This window comes from Tursiops truncatus, chromosome 6 (assembly GCF_011762595.2).
Source record: "Tursiops truncatus isolate mTurTru1 chromosome 6, mTurTru1.mat.Y, whole genome shotgun sequence".
NCBI classification, from domain to species: Eukaryota; Metazoa; Chordata; class Mammalia; order Artiodactyla; family Delphinidae; genus Tursiops; species Tursiops truncatus.
The window spans coordinates 97,917,361-97,937,663 of NC_047039.1; the positions used below are offsets into that span (position 1 = coordinate 97,917,361).

The following is a 20,303-nucleotide window of genomic DNA, read 5'->3' on the forward strand; positions in this document are numbered from 1 at the left end:
GAGTTATGATGTGGTTACGTCCTATAAACCCATCATCAGTTGAAAATATCATCGTAAGTTGAAGATGCATTTAATACACCTAACCTACCAAACATCACAGCTTAGCCGAGCCTACCTTAAATGTGATTAGAACAGATACATTAGCCTACAGGTGGGCAGAATCATCTAACGTAAAGCCTATTTTATAATAAAGTGCTGAATATCTCATGTAATTGATTGAATGCTGTACTGAAAGTGGGAAGCAGAATGATTGCGTCCAGAATGATTATAAGTGTATTGGTTGTTTTCCCTTATGATCGTGTGGCTGACTGGGAACTGCGGCTTCTACTGCCCAACATCACGAGAGAGGATCAGACCACATATCGCTAGCCCAGTAGAAGATCAACATTCAAAACATGAAGTATCATTTCTACTGAATGTCTATCACTTTTGCACCATCATAAAGTCGAAAAATCGTAAGTCGGGGACCATCTGCATTATTAAATATAATTTCACTCATTTCTTTTGAACTTTTTTAATGTGGCTACTAGAAATTTTAAAATCACGTGCATGACTGACACTATATTTCTATTGGGTGTCACTGATCTAACGAATACTTAATATTCAGCCTCAATTCTTGCTGCTCTTCCTACCACAATCCATGCTCCAGGTACACTGAACGCCTCCCAGGCCTTCTAGCCTTGAATGTCCTCTATCTCTACCCAGTCCTTATTTGGCTGGAACATTTTTTCAGTTCATTTACTTTTACTCATCCTTTGGGCCAGAGTTCAAATATTATTTACTTGGAGTAGTGTGGTGCGTGTTCAGCCTTTCAAATTTGGGTTTAAGGGCCTCTCTCTGCAACCTCACAACCCCCTCTGTTTCAGTCTATCACAGCACTTGCCAGGCTGTGGTGACTAACTCTTTCTGTCCCTCCAGCCTGTAAGCAACAAGAGTGAAGGAACTGCTACTATAGCTGGTACATATTAGGTGTTCAAGAAATACTTAAGGGGTGAATGAAGGACACCTAATCTGATCATACTGCCTCAAGAGCACCCAACACCCTGCAACAGGGATCAGCAAACTACAGCCCCAGGACAAATATAGCCTGCCACCTATTTTTGTAAATATTTTCTGGGGGGGAACACAGCTATGCTCATTCACTGACATACCATCTATGTCTACTTTTTTTTTTTTTGCGGTACGCGGGCCTCTCACTGTTGTGGCCTCTCCCGTTGCGGAGCACAGGCTCCGGACGCGCAGGTTCAGCGGCCATGGCTCACGGGCCCAGCCGCTCCGCGGCATGTGGGATCTTCCCGGACCGGGGCACCAACCCGTGTCCCCTGCATCGGCAGGCGGACTCTCAACCACTGCACCACCTGGGAAGCCCTACTTTTGAAGTAGAGGTAAGTAGTTGCAACAGAGATCATACGGCCTACAAAGCTTAAAATACTCACTGCAGGACCCTTTAAAGAAAGTTTGCTGAACTCAACCCTATCAAACAATGCCCAGCTCTTCAGGACACATCACGGCTTACCTGTCCAGCCTTATCTGACGGTGCTCCACCTACAATACCTCTCTGTTTCAGGTGCGTTCAACTACTGGCAGTGCCAGTAACCTCCCACACTGGTGTCCCTCCATTCCATCTCCAGGACACACTGTAGCTCTCAACATTCCCATATATATAAATATATATATGTGTTGTGTGTGTGTATGTATATATAAACACATGTATACTGCAATTATAATTATATATTATAAAAATGAGTATATATTCACTTCTAAGTCTTTCTCCTCTAGACTGTGAACCACTCAAGAGAGGGAACAACACATTCATTCAGCACTATGTATTAAGCACCCAACATGTTCCAGGAGCTAGAGACAGAGTGGTCATGATGTTCATGGCACTTATAACCAGTGGGATGGGCAGTGAGCCCACTCCCCCTCAACTCTGTCCCCACTGTCTGACCCAGGGCCAGGCATGTTGTAGTCGCCCAGCACATGTTTGAGTGAATGAATGAATGTCTCCCCCCAGAATCACACTTCTATCTTTACACAATGCTATCAACATTGAAGTGAAATTAGGAGTCAGAGCTGTTTCTACGCTCTGCTTTGACAGGCAGGCGGACATGAAATAATGGTTCAGAACATAGATCTTGGAGGCAAACTTCCTGGGCTTGAATCTTGGCTCTGCCACTGGCTCTCTGTGTGATCTTGGGTCAACTGCTAGAACCTGGTGTGATTCGTTCTCCTCGTCTATAAAGTGGGGATTAAAAAACAAAGCCATTTTGCAGAAATGCCATGTAGATTCGATAACGAATACTGTGTATGCAGAATGCACAGACCAGTGCTTGGCCCATAGTAAGTGCTTTGTAAGTGTCGTCTTTCATTATTATCATTGTCACTGCTGCTGTCATCACCGCCTAAGCAGGGGCATGTGACAACTTTAGGGGCTTCATTGGTCACATGGGGACAGTGATATCTGTTCTGCCCACTTTGCTGTGGGAGTCTGATTAGAGACAACAGTGAAAGGGCTTCATAACCTGTAAAGTGCTCTCCAGATGACAGCCACGGGGACGATTATCTCCCAGATGTGTGGGCCATGCCATCACGGGCACATCTGCAAGGAGCAGACATCTGTAGGCCTGGTATTCCATCATCTCAGCCTCTGCCTCCTTTTCCCTCCTGCTCTAGTTCCTGCCCTCACAAAGTCCTTTCTCCCACCCAGGGGCAGCTTGCCAGTTCCAGGGTTGGAGCAAGAAGAATATCATCCCTCTGTTCTCTGCCCAACGTGGAAATTCCATCTCTGTAATTTCCATCATGTTGGAGTTGCAATGAAGGTCCATTAAGGCTTCTTATGGGAAGAGAGAAGGGTGTGGAGAGAGAGGGGGAATGGGAATCCCTTTCACTGGTATTTTTACTAGAACCCCTGGATTAAATCTTTCCATCCAGTCACCAAAGCCCTCAGTGGGTCATGGCTACTGCTAGAATGTGATTTTTTAAAAACAGACCAACAGCAAAAGAATGCTTCATTGAATTGAAGCACGCAAACATTGCGATTTTTTCCCCCAACCTTTTTTCCCTCTTTGCTTTCCGAAATACACCACCATCTAGGTTAGTTCTCAAAGCAGTTTTGGATTTAAGGCTGAGACTGCTTTGTAGGGAGTCCCCCAGAGTAAGTCAGTTCTGTTCAATACAAATTTACTTAGCATCAAGGATGCTCCAGGCACCGTGCGGGGCCTCAGAGGCCCCGACGTGAACGAAGCACTGCCCAGCTGTTGAAGGTCACACAGCCTGGAGGGGAGACAGTCATAAACCCGGAGGTCTCTGAACTGCTGTGGCAGGGCTAACGTAGATGTGAGCCCTGGCACTTGAGGAATCTCAGAGGAGTGGGCAGGTACCTAGCTTTTGTGTTGCCTGAGCCCAGCACAGGACCAAGCACGTAGTAGGTCCTGCACAGGAATATCATGAATGAATACATGAGCCCTATATCTGAGAGTTCAAGGAAGGCTTCCCAAGGAAAACACTCTTGCGTCACGGTTGAATATCCGTGCCAGGGTTCATAGGTTGCAAGCGGCAGCAACAGAATTTGACACAAGGAGAACTCATCATGAGCATCTGGAGGAGCTTGGTCCACAGGTTTCCACCTGTGCAGAAAAGAAGGCTGGAGAACAAGACTTGAAAGAGCTAGAAAGCCAGGTGGGGTCAGGGGTCAGGGGCTCAGTACCAGGAAGAGCTCAAAAATCTCGTCCAGGCTCCATAGCTAACCCTGCACTGTTCCTCTCAAGACTCAGAGTCCTGAGAGTGAGGCTCTAGCTGGCACCTCTGCCTGGCTTAGGAGAGGAATCATCAGTAGTGGGAGAATATAACACTGCAATTTATGTTCCACCAAGACCATACCCAGTGGGGTGGTTCCCACCCTTTCCTTCCAAAAAAATCAGGGTGTTGCTGAGAAGGAGTAACTGTGGCTGAACAGCCAAAAAAGACATTGCAACTACCTAACAGACTCAGGCAGACGAATAAAGACGGCCAGAGTAGGCACACTCTCACAGAAGCAGGATGAGGAAAGTTACGGAGGTCTGGAAAAATAAGGAACAGGCAAGGAATTTCAAGCAACTTGGTGTTACTTACATATAAGGCATGAGACAAAAAGTAATGGTACGCATGGGGCACAACATGGTGATGCTTAAACATGAAATTGCACCGTGGAGTGACTGGGATAATGAAGGTAGGCTGGGGAATGCCACTCTTGCCTGTGTCCCTGCTGCCTGGAAATATTATGTTGTTTTTACCCAGCGTCAAGGACTGCAGCGTGTTCTGTAACTGTTACAGCCCACTGATACTGGGACAAATAGATTAAACAAGTCCAAATACCATTAACCCAATTACAGATGTGCTGAGCGGGCTCTGAGCTTGACCCGTCCCCAGCTGGAAGTTTCACTTGAACACTTAAAAGGAACGAGGGCAAACAATTCTCATCGGAGGCCCATGCCCCAAGCCCCCAACCAACTAAGGAAACCTCTGCTGTCCAATAATCATCCTTTATTCTGTTTTTCTTTGCTGATTTTGTTTTTAGCACAAGACCCAGTTTCTTATGTAACAGGTCGTGTGGTTGGGGGAGACGCTCTTTCTCCCTGAAGTTAGGTTTTCCTGGAACTAACAGTGATGCCAAAGGAACGAGCAAGTGAAAACTAAAGCAAAAGCAAACCACAGGCCTTTCTTGAGCACCTACTGTGTGCCCAGCTCTATGCCAGGCCCTTTCTTATTTACAATGTGTACCCTACAATGTCCCAGTGAGGTAGGTGAATCTGGTGATTCCTGTTTTTCTGGTGAGAAAGTCTAGCTTCAGGTCTATACAATTCCCATGCTTGGTGAAGCTGGAATTTAAATCCAAGTTTGCCTGACTCTAAAGACCCCTATTCATTCCCCAGAATGACTCTATCCCTTAACACCTCTTTCTGTAGTTATTTACCCCTCATCACAGAGACTTGAATCTCAACCTGGTTGACTCTCAATTTGTACCTGTCTAGTTATGGGAAGGTAAGTACCTTATACGGAGACAAAACCAGCCTCCCTGGGCAAACCTCTGGTCCCTACTCTATTCTCTTAAGCCCCAACAGAAGAGTCCATTCCTCCAGCTGCACGCCTACTATTACAATATCTAAAGATGAGATTGGGACTCTGAATTCTCTGTGTAAGCTCACAGACTCTTTGTGCTGTGGTTGGAAAGGTTCTTGGAAATCATCTAGACCTGTGGTTCTTAAACATGGCACGCATCGAAGTCAACCTGGCTCATGTAAAAATACAGATTCCCAGGGCTCTCCCAAGATTTACTCGATTGGAATCTCAACAAGTGGGGACTAAAAATCTGTATTTCTCCTAAGCTCTCAGACTATTTGGACGTTTCAATCCAATTCTCCAAATTATATTACGTGGGAGATCAAGATGCGAAGAGGGGAAGACATTTGCCCACGGCCACGCAGCCAACGAGTCACATTTTACTTTCCAAGCAGGCAGGGCCCCCCTTGCTGATCCCCTCGCACAGCCCCTCTCAACCCCGGCTCTTGCTCCGCCCATGGAAGGCTGTGCGTTGACTGTGGAGTTTGAATAGCTTGCAAGCAAGTGAAGAAACTACGTCATCCCCGATCATAAAACCTGGTGAACCGCAACCAGGCTGGTATTTGGACTACAGAACTGCCTGGGGAGGCCGGCCTGACTTGGCACTGGCCTTGCCTCCTGAACAGAGGTAAGGCTTTCTTCCTTGCCCCTCCCCACCTGCCCAGACGTCAGGAAAGAGGATGGGCCTGAGGTTACCAAGGGGTCAGAAGAGCACTGGAGATAAAATCGGAATATTCTACCCTCGATTCTGTCAGCTGCATGACCTGGTACAGGTACTTCTTCCTTTCTGGCCCGCAGTCTTCTCATTTATAGAATAGGAGCACTGGCCTCTGGTGTGGTTATGAGAACAGAGCTGCAGAGTCACCATGTCTTAAGTTAGACTGCATCCCAGCTCCTTACCCACGGTGTGACCCAGGCCCATCCCCTAACCTCCCTGAACCTCAGGACGTGTTCTGTAAAATGGGGATGTTGGTAGCCATGTCATGGGGGGGGGTGTGACAACTAAATGAGATAGTGCAGCTAATGCACTTGCACAGACCCTGGCCCTGGAAAGTACTCAACAAATGGTAATTATTGCTCTTGTTGTTATCGAAATTTGCCATTTCTCACCTGAATCCCCAAGAGGCCAGCCTCTCTGGCCCAGGGGGAGGGTGCTGAGGCCTTACATCTGAACACACTTCAGCTCCTATACAGAGGTCTTCCAGCCACCCAGTGGCTCCTCGGCAACTCCACCAAAGGATGTCTTGGCATACCCCAAAGGGGATGGCTGGCTCTGGGGTCAGAAGTAAGAGGCCCAAAGACCTGTTCTGGCCTGGAGATCCTGTGTGACCACAAATCCAGCCTCAGTTTCCTTGTCTAAGAAGTACAGATCGGGACTTCCCTGGTGGTCCAGTGGTTAAGACTCCGAGCTTCCACTGCAGGGGGCATCGGTTAGATCCCTGGTCGGGGAACTAAGATCCCGCATGCCGTGGACAATAAATAAATAATAAAATTAAAAGTACACACCTTCTAGCCCTGTCCTAGAAGACTCACATAAAAATGGCTTCAAGACTGTGTAGAGCTGCATTAGCACATATCTTCTGAGCACCTGCCCTGTGGTTTGACCAGTCCTGGGCACAGAAGACATAAAACATGGTCTGACCCAGGAGTTCACATGTTAGGAGAAAACAGAATCCTAGAGACATAATTAGAACTCAGTGGACTAAGTAGAAACATCACAGAAGTATGGAGATTGTGAGAAGCAAAAGGAGGAGCCCGTTCGGGATTTGGGGGTCATGGTCAGAGCAGCTTTCTTGGAATAAGTAACACTTCTCCTCTGGGGGTTTGACTTGTAAACAACTGTATCCTCTACAAATACATAGGATTGTTTACTCTCCATTTCCAGTGTGGGCCCTGAGGGCTTGAGAACCTAGAATGTTAGAGCCGAATGTTTGTCAGTGAAGTGCTATTCTTACCAATGTGTTTATGAAAAGACACCAAAGGCAAGACTGGGGAGAAACTAGCCCGGGGTCCCCTTGCCTGTTAGCGTTGGAGCTGGGTCCAGAACTGAATTCTTACAATTTGGGGCACCTGCTGACAACCTCCTCGCCAGCTTCCTCGCTCTTCTCTCTCTCTCTCTCTCTCTCACACACACACACACACACACACACATGTACACACACGCTTGTCCAGCAGAGCACACCTGTGGGCCCTCCTCCTGCCAACTCCTGTAAAACAGGAAAACAGAGCAGCTTGGCTTCAGCTGTAACATGTACAAATACACGCAGCAAAGTTTCCAAAGGGATACGGAGAGTGAGGGACAGTGGGCGCCTTTCAGGGTCTGGCAGGTTTACGCGCAGATGCCAATTAAAAAGCACACCCCACACAGAGCCCATGGGTTTTGGATGGCTGCGACCTTCTTTCCAGAACCTTCCTGTGAGGCACGGATGGTGCAGATTGGAAGGGCCACTGTTCTCAAGGGGTCCTGGGCATTCACGTGCTTCCCAGGATCCTCCCTCAGGATCCCCTCATTCTAGGCATCAAGCTCGATTTTGCTGGATGAACATATACTTTGCTCTGAACTAGGCCCAGTGAGAGGCTCTAAGGTACAGAGAGAATCCTGCCCAGTCCACGCACTTGCATTCCTCATGGTCCTATGGGGGACAGTGACACTGAGTGAGGAAAACACTGGAATGGAGGCAGGGAATCCTCGCCATAAGACCCCAGAGGAAAGAGTTACCAACTCGCTCTGGCAGAGGCAAAAGGTCTCAGGGAGACAGTGAAAGACATTTCAGCTGGAGATGCCCAAGCTGGAAGGGCATTGCTAAGAGGGGGATCAGAATATGCAAAGGCTAAGAAGGAAGGTGTGAGAGGGCATTTCTGGGGATTTTTCAATGTGGCTGCAGAGTAGGGTGTTGAGTACAAGAATGACAACAACAACTAACACTTACATAGTACTCGTTACATGCCAAGTACTATTCTAAATATCTGACATATGTGGACTCATTTAATCCTCACTCTAACCTTATGAGGGGTGCTACTATTTCCCTCAATTGGGCAGAGGAGAAAACCAAGGCATGGAGAGGCTGTCACTTGTCCAAGCCTGTCGGACTCTTAGCAACCGGTGGTTGTATGACCCCGAGTGGGACTGGGATTGTTCTAGGGCACTAGAGTTGGCTGGGGATCCAGGATCTATAGCCCTGCTGGGACCTTAAGCTTGTCTAGACTGGCCAAATGGAGCCATTCATTCTGCCACTGTCAACCTCAAAGGGAGGTAGTGAAGATTAAAGGGAGAGAGAGGTGAAAATGTTCTTTATGCATGAGTCATCACCTAATATACTTCCTCAGGTCCATGGCACATATATATTCCCCACTATGGTGGGGGCATACGGAGAACCAAGGCCCACAGAGAGGGAATGGCTCACTCAAGGTCACCTGGCTGCTCTGCTACACAGGCGAGACTAGAGCCCAGAGCCCCCCCCGCCACCTCAGAAGGCAACAGAGTTGTTCTAACAGTAGTTAAAATTCTGGGGTCAGATGATACCTGGATTGAAATTTTGGTTCTGCCACTTACTAGCTGCCTGAGACCAGGGAGTTTCTTTAATCCTCTAGGGTTCAATTCCTTCATCTATAAAATGGGGTGATAATTTATATATCACAGAGTTGTTGTAAGAAGTATATGAAAGATATACGTAAAGAATCCGGCATATGGTAAGCAATCAATCAGTTAAATGATAATGGTGATAAGGATAGTGATGGTGATGGCGATGATGATGATGATGATGATGATGATGATGGTGGTGGTGGTGGTGGTGGTGGTAGAGGAGGAGGAGTGGGAGGGGGAAGCAGAGAGAAAGAGGAGGAGATGATGAAGAATCCAGCACTCTTTTCATAAGTTCAGTACTTAACTCCTCCACAAGATTCTTTGCTGGCTTTATATAGTCCCTCACTAGGGGACGTTTGGAACTCATAACGCATTTGTGCAGTGACACACGGTTCCATGCATGGCTTCCACATAAAGCTAAATTATATTCTTGGCTCTCTTACCTTCCAATGACTATATTTGCATGATACAAATCCTGCCTCATCCATGCACTGTCCACTGAGCCCAAGTGGATTTGTCATCCACTTCATGTCCCACGTTCTGCCCAGTCTAACGCTCAGACACCAGAGAAGAAAGGGAAGACCCAAGTCCCTGGGCCTCTTAGTTAGCAAGTCTTGTTGACTCACCTCAGATCCAGCCTCACCACTGCAATGGCCCTAGCTCAGGCATTCTCTTCTCCTTCCTAAACAACACTTATCTAGTCTACCCTACCCTACCCTACCCTATCCTATCCTACCCTACCCTACCTTACCCTACCCTACCCTACCCTATCCTACCCTACCCTACCCTACCCTACCCTACTCTATGCTGTCTAGTGCCACTGGCTCTCTCCCTTCTCCCCAGTCTCCTACTTTGCAACCAGAAGCATGTTCTCAAAATGCTTATCTGCCTATGTCACACTCCTGCTTTCAATCTAATGCCTTCTAATGCCTGGTGTGCTCTATACTGCCAACTTCTCCAAACAGACCCTCCCCTCTCAGCCCACACCAACTGCTCACCATCCCTCAATCATGGCACACTCAGAAATATGCTGGTCTCTCTGCCCATAATGCCCCTTCTCTTCCACTCTACTCACTGAACTCATACATCCTTTGACTGTAAAGGCTTTCCTGGTGACTGTCTTCCTGATGCAGAGTTAATCTCACCCATCCCTTCTCATGTAAATAAGCCACTGTAATAACTATTTATTGAGAGCCTTATTCTCAAGGCTTTATATACATTATCTAATTTAATCTTCCCAACAGCACTTTGAGGTAGTGCATTCATCCCCTTTATAGATGAAGAAAGTGAGGCTTAGAGAAGTTAACATCAGCTAACCTGAGCCTCTTAATTAGCAAGACCTGTTGAGTTTGCTTTATATATTTCTCTCAGGGTCCAGCCCTCCCTCACCATAACCTGCACAGCCAGTAGTTAAACTCAGATTGCCTTGATTCCAAAATGTCTGATTTTATCACACTGTATTTAGTTAGCTAAGTTCTGGGAGTTTCTTAAGGGCAGGATCTGGGTCCTGTTCATCTTAGTACCCCAAACCTGGAAATTAGTACTCAAGTATTGGTTGGAAGTTAGAGGGACTTAGTTTCTGACTTAAGATGGAGAAGGGGGGCATTACACCCATTTGCCCTAGCAGGTAGTAAGCACAGCACTCACCAGTTTGAAATACTTAAAGTCAGTCCAGGTTTAGATCTCAGGATCTCAACATCACGAATTGCTAACTACAGGATTTGAAGCAGGTTATTCAACCTGTCTAAACCTCACTTTCTTTAATTGGAAAAATGGTAACCACACTAGCACGTGGCCAGTGTTTTGCATGTTTTGCACGTGGTTAAATGTGATAAGTATGTCCAGTCACTGCGAGGAGAACTCCCCGAATGGTAGCTATCAGCACTTGTCCGTGAAACGCGCTCTCCGTCGTGAAACCTGCCTAGAGAGACACTTCTTGACCATACGGAGGATGCGAGTCATGTAGAGGCGATTTCCTGTGCGCCCCTAACACACACCTCTGTGTGTTCACGACTCCTCTATTCAGTGGTGGAAACCATATGGAAAGTCCCATCTTTGCCAGCAGAGTGAGACAAGAGCTTCCCTGGCATTTGTTGTGGCAGTGCATGAATCAATCTGTCTGTGCAGAGGACAGTGCGCTGGACCCAGAAGCTTCATTTGTACCTCAAGAATTTTTCTTTTTCCAATGAAACAGCTTAACAAATACTGGTTTAACTTCCTTGCCTGCAATGGCAAGGCCCCCCGCACCCCCACACACACCTGTCTCTCCACGCTTCTCAGTCCCACTCCTGAGGGCCTTATGGTGGCTGGGAAGGGCAGGAGGCTCCACAGTGCCAGGAAAAGCAGGCTGAAACCAGGGAGGGGCGTGGACGGGAGAACGAGCTGGGCACAGCCTGATGGTGGATATTCGCAGGGGCCAGCCGCCTTTGGCAAACTGGGCAGCTATCCAGAGGCCGCAGCCATCTGTGAGAGCCTCAGAGAAAAGCACATACTTCTCGGGGCTCTTGCTGTTGTGTTAAGTTCCACCACCGTGGCCACTGCTCTCTGAGTTAAGCTTGTGATACTATTTACAACCCAAATACCTCACAGGGATGCTAGTCATTAATTCCTGCTCTTAATCAGAGTTCTCTATGACTTTCGCAGACAGTTTCCTACTTATCTCTTCGAGATTAATAACATTACGCATATTGTCTATTAGGAGGAAAAGAAGACCCTACTCTATATTGCGCTGGGTGCATTAGAGTTGCTATCACGCTCAAGCCTCACAATAACGCCACGGGGACAGACTATCATTTACCTCATTTTGTTGATGGGGACACTGGGGTTCAGACATCAAATTACTCATCCAAGGGCAATAGCTGGTGAATAGCGGCAGATGCAGATTCCAACTTAATCAGGCTCAGACCACAGCCCCAGCGCACTGGGGAATTGAACTTTATGCAACTGTTGAGCTAAACTGTTCCTCAGGTTGTGTCAACACAGGGGAAAGCTATAGCAATGGGGTGACTCGGTAAAGGCCTGGGACCTAGGGCTCCGGAAAGGGTACACATGACAGCAATTTAGAGTAGGGCCTGGCATGTGGCAATACTGCAGACTGAATGTTTGTGCACTGCCCAAATTCATATGTTGGAACCTAATCCCCATTGTGATGGTATTCAAAGGTGGAGCCTTTAAGAAATGATTAGGTCATGAGGGTGGAGCCCTCATAAATGGGATTAGTGCTCTTATGAAAGAGACCCCAGAGAGATCCCTCTCCCCTTCCACCACGTGAGGACCCAGCAAGAAGACGGCTGCCTATGAACTCACCAGCTCTCACCAGACACCAAATCTGCTGATGTCTTGATCTTGGACTTGCCCGCCTCCAGAACTGTGAAAAACAAATTTGTATTGTTTGTAAATCACCTAATCTATGATGTTCTTTTATACCATAACTGACTAAGATAGGCAAGAACTCTATTCCTTTTCTTTTCATCCTCCTTTTTTTGAAAGACATTTATTTTTCTCTGACTGTACTACACTTGGAAAAGTAGTCATGAACAGTGTAGTGGGAATTTATTCATCTAAATTCCACCTTCATACTTACAGAAATGTAACTCCAATAATAGTAAAATTTCTTAAAAGAGCACCTTTGAGCTTAGATTGTTGGAGGTTGAGCAGATCTTTAGGCACCTGAGTCGTCTGGAAGGATCTCCTTCTGCTTTATTTCTCTATGGGGATTATTACGGTCCTTTGGTGGGAACTCAGCACGTAGGTTTTGGGGGAGGGGATTATGGACCTCATCAGCACTCGTCAAAACCGAGAAATACGCTTATTTTCAACTGCTTTTATTCTACTGATATTCAGCATTTTCCCCTCCGAATTCCCATTGCGCCCTTCACTCTAACAGGTAAAAACACCTGACCTACATCCCATTTCCTCCAGCAAGCTAGCGTCTCTGAGCTGCTGCCAGGAAGTTAAGGACATATACAGCCTCTCTGTATTCATTCCCCTCCCCGGGAACACAACGGAAGTAAACAATTACCATTTAAAAGTAGACTTAATGGTGGAAGGTTTCCCTCATTACCTCAGATCCAAACTGCTGTCACTTCTGGAAAAGGACAGCAGTCACCGTCTTCAAAGCCTTTTCCGGTCCGACCTCCATTCTGGCGCTGGAATGGTTTTTCTTAAAGAGCAAGTTGACTCCTCTGCTAACGTTCCGCAGTGGCTTTCAGTTACTTCAAATACTGTCAAACTTTTTGTCCACGGCTTCCAACGCTCTGCCTAGCTCCCAGCCTTACCTCTTGCTTCTTCCTACTTTGATCTCCAGTCTCAATGAAAGTGCTTGCAGCCCTCGAAGGAGTATACTTTCTCTTATCTCTGGGCTTTTATTCACAGTGTCCCACCTGCCTGGAGCAAATCCCATTCTCCTCCCCCCATCTTTTGGGCGTAGGCATCACCTTTTCAGAACCCCTCCAGGCTGTCTCACGACCCAGCAATGAGCTCAGAGAACCTCCATTCTTCCCCTACCACAGCCTGAAATAACTGGCTACCTCTCTATAATTTCCATTGGACTGTACACTCCCTGAGGAGAGGGAACATCTCTGTCTTTAGTGGCGTGCCTAGTGTACAGGAGAGAACAAATAAATACCTGTTGAGTGAACAGACGGAAGTCCCCCATCAGTAAGAAACAGCACCCGAGCAGAAAGAGAGACAATAGGAATTTTTAATGCATGGAGAGCCCTGCAGGGACTCTGGGCAGACCCACAGGCAGCAGGAAGAGGCAGGGGTCCTGCAGACTCAAACGTGTCCGAAAAACAAAGTCCTAGAGACCCAAGCTTCCTCACTGCAACGATCCTCGGGGATGCCCTCCTGCTGCTCAAGAGGTCCAGTTATCTCTCCATAGGTCTCCTGCTGGGGTCCACGGCAGGAAGGAAGCTGAGTGTAGCAGGAGGGAGGAAGAAGGGGAAAGGCCTCTTGGTCTCCACCTGAAAGCTCCTGCCTCGGGACTGACCACCATCCAGAAGAAAGTGTTTAAAAAGGAGAGACTGTGATAGAGTCAAATAAGATCTTAGAAAAAAATAAAAGATAGGGGGAAATGAATAATTCCAGGGGTTACAAAGTTCTCTGTCGGCTATCCACAAGAGAAAGAGTTTGCTTTGGCCTTGCTGGCAAGCCGCATCGGCCAGGCCCGTCCTCAGCTGTCCCCCAGCCCACCCAGGCCCCAGGATCCATGAGAGCACCGCTCCCCCTCCCACGGAGAGTCTCTGTGCTCACGGAGGGCAGCACCCTCCCTCACCGGCCCTTGGACTCCCCATACGTGTTTCGGGCCATGGACACCATCTTCTCCTCGCATGTGATTTTGGTGTCCTTGAGGACGCTGTACCACACCATACCCACAGGCCGGACCTCCTCGCTGCGGCAGAAAAGGTAGGGCACGGTGTCCACGCGGCTCTGGATGTAGGCGCTTCGGAGGAGGCTGGAACAGTGGCTGCTCACCTTCTCCAGACGCCGCAGGATCAGGTGGGCCTTCCTGGAAGACAGAGGAGGCGGTAATGACGGAAGGGGCCTAGATCGAGCACCAGGCCTTTGAGGGGGGTGAGTAAATGTCAGCAGACAGATGAGGACTTCTTGTCCCAACAATCCCCTAGCCGTGCCTGACTTGAATGTGGTACTTTGAACGCCTGTTCAAGATTCCCCTGGAACTTGTCCTCTTTAACTGTGCAATGTGTAAGAAGTAGAAGAGCGGTATAACCTTTGACCTAATACTTTCACTTCTGAGATACAAGCGTTACAAGGTAAGCAGCCTGAGGACTCTGACCAAGTAAGTGTAAATTATTATAACAATGAGAAATGACAACAAGAACAACAACTAAAACGTATGAACACCATGAGCTAGATGCTGGGTAAGTACTTCACATACGTTTAAAAATTTCTATATAATCTTCACAACAGTCCTGAAAATACTGTTATTTCCACATATAGTCAACGGCCATGGAGCCCAGGTTTCAGAGAGGTGACACTACTTGACCAAGGTCAAACATCAGGTTGACCATTGAGTTGGGCATTTGGATCTAGGCCTGAACACCCACCAAGTCCCCCTCTGTCCGCTTTCTTACTTTTCTAATTCTCTCATACTCTTTTCTCATAGTCAGAATAAAATCTTGTCCTCTGTGCTTCTAAATTCATGAAAGTCTTTATATGTATATACCCAAATCAGAACTTCTCTATTTCAGTTTTCTTATCTCTAAAATAGTGATGGTGGCCTAACGGGCTGTGAGATTAACTAAGAGAAATGCCCAAAGGCTGGACCTGAGTAAGCTCCCATTAATGATAGCTTCTATTACAGAGAATTGCTGTGACGATGTCTCAGGGTCAAGGTCATACTGGACACTAGTCTCAGCAAGAAGCGCCCTGGACTGTGGGGGTCATCATTAGGCACTTATCTAGAGCTCTTTCTGTAGCACCAGACAGCGGATCCTCGGGGAGACCCGAGGGCTGCAGAGAAAATGAAAGCAAGCATCTTTGAGATCACCTAGTCCGAGGCGTCTCAACAGGAGCGCCACTGACACGTGGGCTGGATAATCCTCTGCTGTGGGGACAGCCTTGCAGGACATTTAGCAGCATCCCCAGGCCTCTGCCTCCAAGATACCAGTAGCACCCGCAGCCCCAGGCATGACAATAAAATTGCCTCCAGACATCGCCAGATGTCCTCTGGGGACCAAAATCACCCCATTTGAGGACCAGAGACTTAGTCGGACCTAATCTCATTAAAGATGTGGAAACTGAGGAGGCTTAGAGAGGGAGAGGAATGACCTTTTCGCGGGTCATACCATAAGTCAGCTTTGCTGTCCAGGTGTCCATCTCCTTGTGGAATCCATTTTTCTCTACATCTCAGCATCCTCAAGATGCCTAGGGATCCTGAGGGGCTAAATGAGAGGCTCTCTCCTGCTGTCCTCTCCATGCCCCTCTGAGACCCCAGGAGGGAGGGCGTTTTACGACAACAGACCCCACAAATGGGAGACTGTTTTAGGCACCTGCGAGGCGGCTGGGAAAGGGCTGGGCTTATGCGTGTAGCTTTTGTGGGCACGATTTATGAGGTGCCTTTCAAAAAGTCCTCTTTGTATAGTTCACCACTTGGGTGGAATATTTCCTGAGGTGCCAAGAATTCATAGCTTCATAATCACACCCGAGTTACACTCGACCCACAGGCCTCTTTCACCTCTGGCAGGCGCCTCCGCAGGGGGAGCCCAAGGAGCTTACTCTCAGCCCTCCTTGTTTCAGTTCCTGCTCTGTTCCTTAGCAGCTCGGTGTCCTCGGGAACTTTACTTAATGTCTCCAAACCTGTTTCTTCACTTGACAAATGGGGCAGTTGAGAAGTTAAAGGAGACAGAGTAATTGGTTGCTCCTTTACAGAGCATTTATTATACGGCAGAGCTCCCGATTCAGTAGGAAAAGACAGACAGATGTAAAATTGCAACACCCGTGGCAAAAGCAATGATAAAAGAAGGCGTGGGAGCTGTGGGAAACAGAGGACAGTGCCTAGGTAGGATTGGGAAATCCAAGAAGACTTCCTGTAGAAGGGGAACTTGTGCTGAGCCTCATTAATGAGTAAGGTTTAGGTAAAGAAGAGGGCACAGGCATAACAGGAAGCCTAGGTAAAGGCACAGAGAGAAGGGATTTCATGGTGAAATACGGTGTGCAAGTGGGCTCACAGTGGGAAACGGGAGAAGTGGCAGGAGCCCAGCCACTGGAGCTTAGAAGCCGGGGCATTTGTTGTATAGAGTAATGGTGTACCACACAGGCTCTAGAGCCTGGTTGCTCAGGTTCAAATCCTGCCTCAGCCACTTACTAGCTCTGTGATATTGAGGAAATTGTTTACCCAGCTATGCCTCAGTTTCCTTATCCATAAAATGGGAATAATGACTACATCTATCACAAAGGTCGTTTTAAAAATAAAACAGAAACATTAATGAGTCTGTCATACAGAGTGAAGTAAGTCAGAAAGAGAAAAACAAATACTGTATGTTAACACATATATATGGAATGTAAAAAGAAAAAATGTTTATGAAGAACCTAGGGGCAGAACAGGAATGAAGACACAGAGGTAGAGAATGGACTTGAGGACACGGGGAGGGGGAAGCGTAAGCTGGGACGAAGTGAGAGAGTGGCATGGACATATATACACTACCAAATGTAAAATCGATAGCTAGTGGGAAGCAGCCGCATAGCACAGGGAGATCAGCTCGGTGCTTTGTGACCACCTAGACGGGTGGGATAGGGAGGGTGGGAGGGAGACGCAAGAGGGAGGGGATATGGGGATATATGTGTACAAATAGCTGATTCACTTTGTTATAAAGCAGAAACTAACACACCATTGTAAAGCAATTATACTCCAATAAAGATGTTTAAAAAAACAAAACATTAATGAATCTGTAGTAAGCCCTCAATAGGGGTAAGTGGGGGGTTACTGAAGACTTTCAAGCAACAAAGTAGCAGGTTCAGAGACAAACTGCTTAAAAACGTTTGTAGCTGCACTGAGGAGAATGAAACCTGGGGAGGTCAAGACCAGCAGCGAGAACCACGAACAGACACAGCCAGGTGTCACGTGTTTCCTATCACTGCACTTAGGGGTGCTAGCTTGTTTCTCCTCTTGCTTTTAAAAAGCTACTTATTCTTTCTATTTCCTTATTTACAAAAAGGGAATAACATTTGCCCACCTCATGGAGTTGAACCGAGGATGAAATAAGTTAATAAGTGTAAAACTCTCTTAGAAAAGTAGTTGGCACACACTAAGCCCCTGATACATGTCAGAAAGTACCTCACCATCACCACCACCTCCACCATCAGGATCTGTGTACTGGTTTAAGCTTTGAGCACTTATGTAAGTTAGTGGCAGGAGACAGACAGACAGAAATAGTAACAGCCTCTAATTTAGGGGGAGAGTTCTGGGTTGGAAAACATGCTGGGTGCTACGGCAATATATAAAGTGGGCACCCAATCATTGGTTTGGGGGCTCCGAGAAATCTTGCCAGGGGACATAACATCTGAGCTAGGTCTTCAATGATGAAACAAATTTTTCAGGTAGATGGGAAGGCAGAGGAGATAGCTCGTCCAAAGTTGGGCTAAAGAGGGCATAAAGCATCAGTCTTTTGAAATGCTGAAGTGCACAGAATGGGTGAGAGACAAGTCAGTTTGGTAGAGATCAGCCCATCCAGACTCTTTTGAGCCATGGTAAAGTATTCTATTTTTTGGGTGATGGAGAGTCATTGTCTGATTAAGTCATAAATACAAGATGAGGTTGGGAAGGACAAGTCCTCCAACATGACCAAATGCTTTGTCTCCAAGGGCCCAGCTATTTCCAAAGAGAGGATCTTGGAACTCAACTGGACCAAGCCTTTGTATGGATGGGGAAACTAAGGTTTGAAATTGGAAAATAATTTGCCTAAAGGAACACCCTAAGTTAGTAACAGAGGCAAAGCTAGAACCTGGGCCCCTAAGTATACGGAGCTAAGATGAACTACTTGGCTCTGGAGACCCAGATTCAAATCCTAGTTCTATAACTCAGCTATGTGGGTCATGAGCAAGCTCTTCACACTAACTCTTAGTTACTGCAAAGTCAAATGGGAATAACAATGTTTCTGGAAGATGAGATAACCTGGGTAATTTGCTTAGCTCTCAGTAAACGTTAGCCAAGATTCAAAGTAGTATTTTATAGTAGATAGGACATAGACTCCAGAGCCCCTTAGGGCAAGCCACTTCTTCTCCGTGAGCCTCAGTTTCCTCATTTGTAAAATGGGGACAGAGACCATTATTTTGCAGTGCCGCTGCTAGGCTGGAATGAAGTTACCGCCATAGGCATCTAGCACAGGAATTTGCATATAATACGCACTAAACCAATGTCAGTTTGCCTAACTGTCCCCTGCTCCTTCTCCACTGTACGGTAGGCCTCAGCACCCTGGTTTGCGATGAGACAACAAAGGCAGAAGAACTCAGAAGGTGAAGCCATGAAGAGAAGGGTTGGAGGTGCTCAAAGGCCGAGGAGGGGGACATGGGTGAGAGACAAAAGGTGAGAGTGCTAGGTGATAAACTGTAGGCAATGGAGATTCACAAACCAAAGGCCAGGCATGCCCCAACCTTTGCCTGGAGGGGGAAATCGCAGGCCAGAAGGACCACTTTTCTCAAATACCAGAAATGAAATCTTCCTCCTTGGAGACAGGACCCAGGCCTGGTGGGATAGGAAGTCAGAGGTAAAGGAGGGACAGCACACATTCATTTATCACGGTCCCAGAAGGCAAGATTGAGACAGGAATGGCTTGTGAAGGAGTCAGCAGCTAGACTCAGATGCCGCTTCTTCGGGGAACTGTAGAACCTTGGAGTGACCATTCTCTTCCCATCACCATTACCCGATCCACTGTTGACACAGTTATCGGACACAGACCTAATTCTAAGGGGGCCTTGGAATGGAGAAAAAGAGGACAGACAGTAAGGAAACATCCCCATTGGCCTCTCTCCCTCCTGTCTGTCTCCTGAGCTGAGCTTAAAAGTCTCTGTGTTAGCTGACCTCAAGCTTAATGAGAGTCAAGGGCATGGTGTAGTTGCAAAAAACTGGAACACAGGGCTTCCCTGGTGGCACAGTGGTTGAGAGTTCGCCTGCCGATGCAGGGGACACGGGTTCGTGCCCCGGTCCGGGAGGATCCCACATGCCGCAGAGCGGCTGGGCCCGTGAGCCATGGCCACTGGGCCTGCGCGTCCGGAGCCTGTGCTTCACAATGGGAGAGGCCACAACAGTGAGTCCCGCGTACCGCAAAAAATAAATAAATAAAAAACCAAAACAAACAAAAAAACTGGAACACAACCTCTGGAAGTTGAGAGGGCAGATTAAGGGAAATAATGACTTCCATTTACGCTGCCCTTGTCAGGCCACATCTGGAGAGCCCCACTCACTTTGGTAAGAGGGACATGTGCAAACTGCAGCCGGATCATGATGCTGAAGGTTGTCTCAGAAGTGCTGGAAGCAGGAATCAAGTGTCACTGAAGCGGGGATTTAGGAAGATGGGTATGTTGTTCTAGTAACTGAAAACAAGAGGGGGAAACCCTGAGGGTCAGGGATGATAATGACTACAGGTGACTGAGGACCTACTATGTGCCAGAAACCTAGGAAACATCATCTTAAGTGTAATCCTCACTGCAATTCTAGAGTGCATACTTTAGTCCCAGTCTTCAGGTGGTAAAAGTAAGCCTCAGGCTGGTCATACGAGTTGACTAGGGTTAACAGAGTAAGAACAGCATCTCAGATTGCTTCAGCAAAGCACCTAAGTGTTAACAAACCACTCAAAAACTAACAGAAGGCACACACACACACAATAAAAAACCTTAAAACTAAAATCTTCTAAATGTAGATGGGGTCCTTCTATACCTCCAGCGGGTTCCCCTTCACTGGAGATGATCAAATCGAGCATGCCTTAGAAAAGAGTCTGTCTTAGTCTGTTTGGGCTGCTATAACAAAATACCACAGACTAGGGAGCTTACAAACAACAGAAATATCTTTCTCATATCCTGGAGTCTGGGAAATCTGGGATCTCGGCAGCGGCAGATTTGGTGTGGTGGTTGGTGAACCACATCCTGGTTCATAGAAGGCACTTTT

At 47.2% G+C, this 20,303-nt stretch overlaps 1 protein-coding gene across 1 annotated transcript in view; it reads right to left on the minus strand.

The window, feature by feature from the left end:
• ASTN2 (astrotactin 2) overlaps positions 1-20,303 on the minus strand; it is a 986,509-nt gene that overhangs the window by 59,113 nt on the left and 907,093 nt on the right. Inside the window, exons 23-24 of the mRNA XM_033858475.2 lie at positions 12,744-14,189; positions 11,987-12,047 (exon numbers count right to left, since the gene is read on the minus strand). Coding sequence (XP_033714366.2) covers positions 13,952-14,189 — 238 coding nt within the window. The 3' untranslated portion in view covers positions 11,987-12,047; positions 12,744-13,951. The remainder of the gene's footprint in view (positions 1-11,986; positions 12,048-12,743; positions 14,190-20,303) is intronic.